This window comes from Narcine bancroftii, chromosome 3 (genome assembly GCF_036971445.1).
Source record: "Narcine bancroftii isolate sNarBan1 chromosome 3, sNarBan1.hap1, whole genome shotgun sequence".
Classification (NCBI taxonomy): Eukaryota; Metazoa; Chordata; class Chondrichthyes; order Torpediniformes; family Narcinidae; genus Narcine; species Narcine bancroftii.
The window spans coordinates 235960424-235972425 of NC_091471.1; the positions used below are offsets into that span (position 1 = coordinate 235960424).

The following is a 12002-nucleotide window of genomic DNA, read 5'->3' on the forward strand; positions in this document are numbered from 1 at the left end:
TCCCATTCTCTAAAGGAAAGGTTATCTATTGTAAAAGGAAGTAACTGATTTTGCGTCATTATTAGTTTTGGTAATTGGTAATTTGTTTTATTCCTTTCTACATGAATCTTCTTCCAAATATTGAGCAGATGATGTAATACTGGAGAACTCCTATGTTGTACCAATTTTTCATCCCATTTATATAATATGTGTTCAGGTATGTTTTCCCCTATTTTATCTAGTTCTAATCTAGTCCAATCTGGCTTTTCCCTTGTTTGGTAAAAATCTGATAGGTATCTTAATTGTGCGGCTCTATAATAATTTTTAAAGTTTGGCAGTTGTAAGCCTCCTTGTTTATACCATTCTGTTAATTTATCTAGTGCTATCCTCGGTTTCCCCCCTTTCCATAAAAATTTCCTTATTATTTTCTTTAACTCCTTGAAGAATTTCTCTGTCAAGTGTATTGGCAATGCCTGAAAGAGGTATAGTATCCTTGGGAAAATGTTCATTTTAATACAGTTTATCCTTCCTATTAGTGTTAGTGGTAAATCTTTCCAATGCTCTAAATCGCCCTGTAATTTTTTCATCAGTGGATAATAATTGAGTTTATTTAGATGGCCGGGATTTTTATTTATTTGTATACCTAGGTATCTTATTGCTTGCATTTGCCATCTGAATGGTGATTCTTTCTTAAATTTTGAGAAATCCGCATTATTCATTGGCATTGCTTCACTTTTATTTACGTTAATCTTGTAACCCGACACTTCTCCATATTCCTTCAATTTCTTATGTAATTCTTTTATTGATAGTTCTGGTTCTGTTAAGTATACTATAACGTCATCTGCAAATAAACTGATTTTATATTCCTTGTCTTTTATTTTTATCCCTTTTATTTTATTTTCTGTTCTTATCAATTCTGCTAGTGGTTCTATAGCTAACGCGAACAATAAGGGTGATAGTGCCTTGTTGATCTGCTTAAGTTAAATTGCTTTGATAAATATACATTTACTGTCACTTTCGCCAATGGCCCCTTATATAATGCTTTAATCCAATTAATATACTTCTCTGGTAAACTGAATTTTTGCAATACTTTGAATAAATAATTCCATTCTACTCTGTCAAAGGCCTTCTCTGCATCTAAAGCAACTGCTACTGTTGGCGCTTTACCTCCTTCTACTGCATGAATTAAGTTAATAAATTTACAAATATTGTCTGTTGTTCGTCTTTTTTTAATAAATCCAGTTTGGTCTAGATTTACTATTTTTGGTACATAGTCGGCTAATCTGTTTGCTAATAGTTTAGCTATTATCTTATAATCTGTGTTAAGTAACGATATTGGTCTATATAACGCTGGTGCGAGTGGATCTTTCCCTTGCTTTGGTATTACTGTAATTATTGCTGTTTTACATGAATCTGGTAAGCTTTGTGTTTTGTCAATCTGGTTGATTACTTCCAGGAGGGGAGGAATTAATAAATCTCTAAATGTTTTATAGAATTCTATTGGGAATCCATCCTCTCCTGGTGTTTTATTATTCGATAGTTTTTTTTATTATCTCTTGTATTTCTACTATTTCAAATGGTTCTGTTAATTTATTTTGTTCCTCTATTTGTATATTTGGTAGTTCAATTTTAGTTAAAAATTCATCTATTTTGCCTTCTTTCCCTTCGTTTTCAGTTGGTATAATTGTTCACAGAATTCTCTAAAGTTTTCATTGATCTCCGTTGGATTATATGTGATTTGTTTGTCTTTTTTCCTTGATGCCAATACCATTTTCTTAGCTTGTTCTGTCTTAAGCTGCCATGCTAGAATTTTGTGCGTTTTTTCACCTAGTTCATAATATTTCTGTTTTGTCTTCATTATGTTCTTCTCCACCTTATATGTTTGTAGTGTTTCATATTTTATTTTTTTATCTGCCAATTCTCTTCTTTTAGTTGTATCTTCCTTCATTGCTAATTCTTTTTCTATATTTATTATTTCCCTTTCCAACTGCTCTGTTTCCTGATTATAGTCCTTCTTCATCTTGGTTACATAACTTTTTATTTGCCCTCTGATGAACGCTTTCATTGCATCCCATAGTATAAACTTATCTTTCACTGATTCCGTATTTATTTCAAAGTACATTTTAATTTGTCTTTCAATGAATTCTCTAAAATCCTGCCTTTTAAGTAGCATGGAGTTTAATCTCCATCTATACATTCTTGGAGGGATGTCCTCTAACTTTATTGTCAATATTATGGGTGAATGGTCCGATAATATTCTAGCTTTATATTCTGTTTTTCTTACTCTATCCTGCATACGAGCTGATAACAAAAATAGGTCTATTCTTGAGTATATTTTATGTCTAGCCGAGTAATATGAATATTCCTTTTCATTTGTGTGTTGTTTCCTCCATATATCCAAAAGTTGCATTTCTAGCATCGATTTAATTATAAATTTTGGTTACTTTGTTCTTTCTGTTAATTTTTTTACCAGTTTTATCCATATTTGAATCCAAATTAAGGTTGAAATCCCCTCCTATTAATATGTTCCCTTGCGTATCTGCTATCTTCAAAACAATATCTTGCATAAAGTTTTGATCTTCTTCGTTAGGTGAATATACATTGAGTAGATTCCAAAACTCCGAATATATCTGACATTTTATCATTACATATCTCACTGCTGGATCTATTATTTCCTCTTCTATTTTAATTGGTACATTTTTACTGATTAATATAGCTACTCCTCTTGCTTTTGAATTATACGACGCTGCTGTTACATGTCCTACCCAATCTCTCTTTAATTTCTTGTGCTCCAATTCAGTTAAATGTGTTTCTTGCACAAATGCTATGTCAATTTTTTCTTTTTTCAGTAAATTTAGCAGTTTCTTCCTTTTAATTTGGTTATGTATTCCGTTAATATTTAAAGTCATATAGTTCAGCGTAGCCATTTTATACTTTGTTTATCTTCCCTTTCTGTTTCTCCATCATCACCTTTCCTTCTTATCCATTTCTGCTTTCTTGTTTTGAACACTTTATAAGACAACATTTCTAAAACATCAAACATTTTCCTTATTCTCCTATTTAAAACTTCTTTAACCTCATTCTCCCCTCCCCCTCCTGAGTTGCCCTTTATCCCTTGTTGGGCAACCACATCTCCCCTCTCCATTTGGATTTGCGAATTCACTCGCAAACGTCAACTGATTTTGCAGTGACCGTAACTCCTCCCCACCCAGCCCCCCCTGGAAAAGATTTCAATTTTCATATATAACAAAGGTCACTCTTTTAATTCCCTCCTTATTCCCTCTATTCCCTTTCATTCCCTTATTAATTCTTATCTATACTCTATATATTTTCCTCTAAATACGGATACATTCATGTATACATATATATATATATATATATATATATTATATACATATATAATATATATATATATTATATATTATATACATATATATACACACATCTATATATATATATATATATATCTTCTTCTTTGGCTTGGCTTCGCGGACGAAGATTTATGGAGGGGGTAAAAGTCCACGTCAGCTGCAGGCTCGTTTGTGGCTGACAAGTCTGATGCGGGACAGGCAGACACGGTTGCAGCGGCTGCAGGGGAAAATTGGTTGGTTGGGGTTGGCTGTTGGGTTTTTCCTCCTTTTCCTTTTGTCAGTGAGGTGGGCTCTGCGGTCTTCTTCAAAGGAGGTTGCTGCCCGCCAAACTGTGAGGCGCCAAGATACACGGTTTGAGGCGATATCAGCCCACTGGCGGTGGTCAATGTGGCAGGCACCAAGAGATTTCTTTAGGCAGTCCTTGTACCTTTTCTTTGGTGCACCTCTGTCACGGTGGCCAGTGGAGAGCTCGCCATATAACACGATCTTGGGAAGGCGATGGTCCTCCATTCTGGAGACGTGACCCACCCAGCGCAGCTGGATCTTCAGCAGCGTGGACTCGATGCTGTCGACCTCTGCCATCTCGAGTACTTCGACGTTAGGGATGAAAGCGCTCCAATGGAAGCATGAAAATTTGCAGAACAACTACAAAACAAGCAGAGAGATGAAGACATGTAATGAGAGTAAAAATGACCACGAACTATATGTGTGTGTGTGTATATGGGTATATATATATATATATATATAAATTTTCGTGCTTCCTCTGGATCCGAGAATAGTCTGTTTTGTTGCCCTGGAATAACTATTTTAAGTACTGCTGGGTACTTTAGCATAAATTTATACCCTTTTTTCCATAGGATTGTTTTTGCTGTATTAAACTCCTTCCTCTTCTTCAGGAGTTCTAAACTTATGTCTGGATAGAAAAAAATTTTTTGACCTTTGTATTCCAGTGGCTTTTTGTCTTCTCTTATTTTCTTCATTGCTTTCTCCAATATATTTTCTCTTGTTGTATATCTTAAGAATTTTACTAAAATGGATCTTGGTTTTTGCTGCGGTTGTGGTTTCAGGGCTAATGTTCTATGTGCCCTCTCTATTTCCATTTCTTCCTGTAATTCTGGTCTTCCTAGGACCCTGGGGATCCAATCTTTTATAAATTCTTTCATATTCTTGCCTTCTTCCTCTTCGTTAAGTCCCACTATCTTTATATTATTTCTTCTATTATAGTTTTCCATTATATCTATCTTCTGAGCTAACAGCTCTTGTGTCTCTTTAACTTTTTTATTAGATTCTTCTAATTTCTCTTTTAAGTCCTCTACTTCCATTTCTACGATTGTTTCTCGTTCTTCCACATTGTCCACTCTTTTTCCTATCTCTGATATGACCATTTCTATTTTATTCATTTTTTCTTCTGCACTCTTAATTCTTCTTTTTATCCCATTAAATTCTTGTAATTGCCATTCTTTCACTGATTCCATATATTCTTTAAAAAAAGATATATCCATTATCTTGCCTTTCTCTTCTTCTTCCATTTCTTTCTGTTCTTCTTCTTCTTCCTCTGAGTTGACCATATGTTGTTTCCTTGTTTTCTTTTTACCCTCTTCTTTTTTGTTGTCGTTATTTTCTCTGTTCTGCACCTGTTGCTGTGTTGCAGGTGTCTCTCTCAGCTGTGGAGATCGACTCCGCAGCTGTTCCCCCCTCCCGTCAGTGTATTTTTTTCATGCGAGGAGTCGCGCATGCGCGGTTGCGCACTTTTACTCGGCTCCTCGAGCCATTTTTGTTGTCCCGAGCTCGGGACTTCCACTGACCTGTTGGAGCGGGCTTCTCTCTCCGCGGCGGGCCTCCTCGGACAGGTAAGGCCTTCACCTTCTTCCTCCGACGGTCTTTCTTCTTCTCTTCTTCCCATTGTTTTCGACTTTTCTCTCCGCTGCCATTTTCTTCTCACCTTTATTTTTACTTTGTTTTAATTTTTACTCTTGTACCTTTGTGTTTTGTGCATTTTTTTTTTAACTTTTCCGGAGAGGGCTGGAATTCCCTGACCGGCCACTACTCCATCACGTGACTGACTACTCCCGAAGCAGCGGAGGTTGAATGGGTCATGGCTCTAAAGGTTATCATTACTGACAGGTGAAGGTGGAGTCGATCCCCCACTGCTGCACAAATGCTCTTGGCGTGAGCCTCAAACAGCTTCTGACAACAACGACTTGATCCAGTTTTGTGATAGTACAGATTCTATCACCAATGTGTATATGTACAGATGGTAGTGCAAGATGACTGTGATTGGCTGAGAGTGTAGCCATACCTACTGGCAGGTCTTAAAGGATTGCTCCTTGCCAGACCAGGTCATTCTGGACTGGTCGACCTACTTGTGATATGTTCCAGTCTTTTAGTTAATAAAAGCCTTGGTTTGGATCATCAAGTCTTTGGTTCTTTCGACGTGCATTACAATTTTATTAACTAAAAAATTTTGAAGGGATTAAGCGTATGCTACAGCTGGAACACCTCGATATCGACCTAACGTCAGCGTCGAATTACTTTAAGCATTGGGTGAGATGCTTTGAAACATACTTACAGCTCTCTGATCCTGCCATGATAGAGGACAGCCATCGACTACTAATATTGATGACTATGGTGTCCCCGAGAGTCTACCAGAGTGTCCAGGATGCGACCACTTACACCGCAGCCATAAAAGTGTTGAAAGGGCTCTACGAGCGACCGGTGAACAGGGTCTATGCTGGTACAAACTTGCTACAAGGAGGCAACAGCCTGGTGAGTCCTGCAGAGCTTATATTCGGGCAGTAAGGGCAATGGGCAGGGACTATGCCTGCACAGACAGAAATGCTGCGGAGACCACAGACGATCTGATTCAGGATGCCTATGTGGCCGGGGTTTGATCAAATGAGGTGAGGCAGTGCCTGCTAAAGCACAGGGGAGAAAACCTAGAGGACGTGATCCGGATCACAGAGATGATGGAGGCTGCGGTCTTAAGTATGGACGTGTACTCTCGGGGCTGGACCCCACACTCTGATGTAAGTAGGATGCCCTCCCTCTACCCTACTACCTACACTACGCTGCCTGATGCAACCCCAAAGTGTTATTTCTGCAGGAGGAACAAGCATAGCAGGTCCCAGTGCCCGCTGAGAAAAGCCAGGTGCCATAAAAATAGCCACTTTGCTGTAGTCTGTCGCTCCAAAATGGCCACTGTCAAACACAGTGCCTCGTGTGAAGCCCAATCACCACTCTCCATTTCAAACACTTCTTCCTCAGAGCTCTCATCCAATGAGAGCGAGGACTCCACCGCGCGGCAGCGCCTGACGTAACGGGGCAGACACCAAGCGGTACAAGAAGGTACAACCCACCCTTGCCACAATGACGTTCACCCTACCTCACGAAGCAACGTCTGACCAGGCCCCAGCCCTGATCTCAGCACCCGCTGCCGACCAGGGACCCGCCACTGCTGCCAACCAGGGACTTGTCGCCGCTGCTGACCCAAGGACCCGCCGCTGACCAGGGACATGCTGCCGTCGCCACCGCTGACCGTGGACACGCTGACACTGCCGACCGGGGACCCGACGCTGCCAACCAAGGGCCCCCCACTGCTGATTGCCCCACCACCGATGGCAAGCAGCAACCCCCGACACTTACCGTTGGCTGCAGGCAGCAACACCAACTCCCCAACACTTTTTTCAGGCCCAACTGTTTGCGTGATGTCATCGCGCATACGTTTCGTGACATCATCATGCAGGACTCCACTGTCCCCATTACAAGTCTCTGCATCAATAACCCTCCACCAGGACTTCCCATCCCCTCACAAAAGCAATGGAACTGATTAAAGTGCATAGACACTATACCAATTGCTTATTTGACTCAGGGTCAACTGACAGTTTTATCCGCCTAGACCTGGCCCACCGTTGTGGACTAGCTATTCTCCCCACTGCACAGAGAATTTAATTGGCAACCAGATTGCACTTGACTGGGGTAAAGGGGTACTGCGTGGCGACCTTGAAAGTCCAGGGCATCACATTCACAGACTTCAAACTATTAGTCCTTCCCCAATTGTGTGCCCCTGCTCTGCTGGGACTGGATTTTCAGTGCCAGTTTCAAACCATTTCCCTGCACTTTGGGGGGCCTCATGCTCCACTCTCTGTCTGTAACCACTCCACCCCGGAAACCTCTTGCCAGCGGCAACCCAAGCCACCTGCCCCGGGGCCTCCCCTGTAGTCTCTCCACCCTCCGAGTTGCTCCGCCAACGCTTTTCGCAAATCTCACCCCTGGCTGGAAGCCTGTGCCACCAAAAGCTGGCAATATAGTTATGAACCTAGCTCGAGGCCATTGAAGGCCCAGGCAGTGGTTGTTAAAAATGGGGAGAAGCCACGGATGGTGGTTAACTACAGCCAGACAATCAACTGCTTCACGCTCCTGGATGCATACCCACTTCCACGGATCACAGATGTGGTGAATCAGATCGCCCAATACTGTGTATTTTCCACCATTGGCTTACGTTCGACCTATCATCAGTTCCCGATCTGCTGAGAAGACCGAACTTTCACGGCCTTCGAAGCGAATGGGCGGATGTATCAATTCCTCAGGGTACCCTTTGGGGGTCACAAATGGCGTCGCGGTCTTCCAGCGGGAAATGGACTGGATGGTGGACCAGAACAGGCTAACAGCTACTTTCCCGTATCTGGACAACGTCACCATCTGCGGCCATGACACGGAGGATCATGATGCCAATCTTGAGAAATTTTTTCAGACAGCAACTCGGCTGAACTTGACCTACAATTTCGACAAGTGTGTCTTCCGGACCACACAGCTCGCAATTCTGGGCTGCGTGGTGGAGAATGGGGTGGTCATGCCGGACCCTGACCGCATGCGTCCCCTCACGGACCTGCCACACCCCCACCCCAGAAGGCACTCACTGCCTGAGTTTTTTCTCTTACTATGCCCAATGCGTTCCACAGTATGTCAACAAGGCACGACCACTTATCAAGACCACCTCCTTCCCCCTGTCAACCGAAGCCAGAGCGGCCTTCGACCGCATCAAATTGGACATCATTGCTGCTACGCTGCACGCCATCGACAAGTCCATTCCATTCCAAGTCGAAAGCAATGCATCTGACTTTGCACTGGCAGCCACTTTGAACCAGGCCGTCCGGCTGGTAACCTTTTTCTCCAGAACCCTCCAGTGTTGAGAGCCGACATTTCTCTGTTGAGAAGGAGGCCCAGACCATAGTTGAAGCAGTATGTCATTGGAGACACTACCTCACAGGCAGGCGCTTTACGCTGCTGACTGACCAATACGCGGTCTCCTTCATGTTTAGCAATACCCAGCGAGGTAAGATCAAGAATGACAAAATCACCAGGTGGAGAATCAAGCTCTCCACCTTTAATTATGACATACTGTATCGGCCAGGTAAACTCAATGACCCACCAGATGCGCTCTCCAGGGGGACTTGCACCAATGTACAACTGGACAGGCTGTAGAAACTCCACGAGGAGCTCTGTCATCCAGGGGTCACTAGGTTCGTGCACTTTGTCAAAGCTCGCAACCTGCCCTACATGGTCGAGGAGACTTGCTCCATGAGCCGACCCTGCCCAGTGGTGTACTGAGTGCAAGCTCCGCTTCTTCCGTCTGGAGAACACCCATGTCATCAAAGACACCCGCCCCTTTGAGCGTCTCAGCGTAGACTTCAAGGGACCCCTACTGTTGACCAACCGTAACACCTACATCCTTACGGCCATTGACAAGTACTCCCACTTCCCGTTCGCTGTGCCCTGCTCGGACATGACTGCCTCCTCAGTTATAGAGGCCCTGCACAGCATCTTTGCCATCTTCGGGTACCCCAGTTACATCCACAGTGACAGGAGGTGCTCATTTATGAGCACAGAGCTGCGGCAGTACCTTCTGGAGTGTGGTATTGCTTCAAGCAGGACCACCACATATAACCCACGCGGTAATGGGCAAGTCGAAAGAGAGAATGCCACCATCTGGAAAGTGATTACGCTTGTCCTCTGGTCCAAAGGTCTCCCCACTTCTCACTGACAGGATGTGCTCACTAGTGCTATGCACTCCATCCGCTCCCTCCTATGCACCACGACCAATGCCATCACCCCCCCATGAAAGGATGTTCTCTTTCCCGAGGAAATCCGAGTCGGGTACGACCATACCAGCATGGCTCACGGTTCCCGGTCCAGTCCTCTTACGACGCCACGTCCAGTACTCAAAAATGACCCCTTGGTTGACCGAGTGACTCTGCTCCATGGGAACCCGCATTATGCCTACTTTGAGTACCTGGACGGATGGGAGGACACAGTCTCAGTAAGGGACTGAGCTTAAGCCGGATCAGGCACAGCAGTGCCTTTAACCCAACCTCCACCAGGTCACGTGCTTGAACAGAGGAACCAGCACCATCCCACCAGCTCAGGCCCCCTATTCCTTCTCCCCCAGGTCATGTGCTTGAACAGAGAGACCAGCACCATCTCAGGCCAGTCTGTCGACAACGCCATTGGGGAATTGAGCGAAGTAGTGGCCGCACCCTACGGGCCTGCTGGCGACATGACTCCGGCGACCCCAATTCTGGCACCACGGCAGTCACGCCGGATGGTCAGGCCCCCTGACCGGTACAGCCCCTAACCTCCATCCACCCTGGGGACGGTTCTCAAAGAAGGAGTGAATGTGATAGTACAGATTCTATCACCAATGTGTATATGTACATATGTACAGATGGTAGTGTAGGATGACTGTGATTGGCTGAGAGTGTAGCCACACCTATTGGCAGGTCTTAAAGGGTTGCTCCTAGCCAGACCAGGTCATTCTGAACTGGTCGACCTACTTGTGATATGGTCCAATCTTTTAGTTAATAAAAGCCTTGGTTTGGATCAACAAGTCTTTGGTTCTTTCGACGCGCACTACAAGTATGTAAAAGTAGATGACACATTTTTCTTGTTTATTTTTCATTGTGTGATGACATTGTTTAATGGTTTTATTGTATTGTATATGTTGAATATTTATTGGTTTTGAAGAGGGGAGGGAAAAAAAGGGAGAAAATGCCTCTGTGTATATTTAATGAGAAATGTTTGTATATATTTTGGTTGATGTGGTTCACAGTGTAAAAAATAAAAAATTATAAAAAAACCCAGCTTCTGACAACCAAGTCCAAATCCTGGTCTTCATGTATGGCATCGTTCTTCTGGCCGGCAGAGTTGTTCTCACTGACAGGAGAAGGGGCAAAGGTGGGCCATAGTGCCTTGCTGCTCTGGACAGAAGGGGTGGGGGGGAGTCCCACTGCATAGGCAACAGACAGATCTCCGAATCAACTCTGCCCTGGCTTGCGCCCTGGAGAGGCCACTCCAGCTGACCAAACTCAAATCCAACCATTCCATCGGTCGTGACCGACCATGGGGGATTGCGCCTCTGGTTGTTATGGGTTTGTTCAGCAGTGTCAACTATGGCCATGGAGGCCGATCCTGGAATGGCAGTTGCTGCAAATATAGGGCATAATTGAATTGTTGTCCGCTGGGCTCTTTGCTTCGCTCTCCACTCCTCACATTGGCTCCAGATCACTCTTTCGTCTTGCTTTAGGTGTTGATGAAGAATCCCTCACCATTGGTTGTGGTCGTCTGCTGTATCATCCTGGCACTCTGTTGATTATTAAGACTTACATTGGTCCTTCAAGCAAAGCTGTGGTCAACCAGCATTCCTATTGCTAAGTTCTCCACAGTTTGCATTGCCATAAAAGCGTGAATGTGGTGGGAAGCCCTGCGTGGGCAAGGTCCTCAGAATTTGGGACTTTGTCTCTCCAGGATGCGGCGAAGGCTGTGTGGTTGAAAACTGGCACGTTTCCTTTCCGTCTCAGAGTAGACAGTCCTACAGGAGGGTGCCGATAGTGCACAGTGGCCTTGGTCTTTGTAATGATTCTCCCAGACCCGCCAGGAGAGCAGAGTGACAGAGGCCACAACGATAGATTTTTACAGAGCAGGGAAATAGAGGGTTATGGGGACAAGGCAGAGAGCCCCAATCTCACTGAATGGCGGAGCAGGCTCGACGGGCCGGGGATGGTCTCTTCCTGCTCCTATAGTTCTTAACCTCAATTAACCAAAAGCATTTTTTTTTGCTCTGCAATGCATTCCCCTTTAAATCTGGACAAAGTTGCCCGCAGTAAACATGGGATGGCAGGTAGGACATGTCCTCTCCGTGAACATCGAGCTTGCCATAAACCAATATGGCAAGGCATACGTGCCTCCTCAGCGTCGCCCCTCAAAGATGGCGGCCCGGCTTCCGCTTCATCACGCTCAGCCCTCACAAATATGGCGGGCGGCGGCCCCCCCCCCCGTGCCCCTCACAGAAATGGCGCTGCATCACGATGCCACTAACAGCACAGAAAGATGACTGCCGGCTGCTCCCCATAGCAATCGGGTTGCGGAAAAGGTGGGGGGGGGGGTGGGTCGAAGGATGGCTGAGGGAAGGAAAGGCAGGTCTGGCCGCTCGGTGGGGTGGATGGGAGCGTAGCGAAAGGGAAATAAACCCGGGGAAAAGATAGCGCCGCCCCCGACCTGCTTCTATTGGCCAGGGCTGGCGGAGGCATCTTGCGCTGATTGGTATGATGGCTATCGCCCATCTCCACACACCGAGAGCTGATTGGTTTCGGTGGCTGC

The 12002-nt window shown here is 44.6% G+C and overlaps 1 protein-coding gene across 1 annotated transcript in view; it reads left to right on the forward strand.

Annotated features, from left to right (window-relative positions):
• The window catches only part of LOC138756794 (uncharacterized), a 10422-nt gene extending 4867 nt beyond the window's left edge, over positions 1-5555 (forward strand). The window contains exons 3-4 of the mRNA XM_069923183.1: positions 5002-5200; positions 5475-5555. Coding sequence (XP_069779284.1) covers positions 5002-5200; positions 5475-5555 — 280 coding nt within the window. The remainder of the gene's footprint in view (positions 1-5001; positions 5201-5474) is intronic.
• The last annotated feature ends 6447 nt before the right edge of the window (positions 5556-12002 follow it).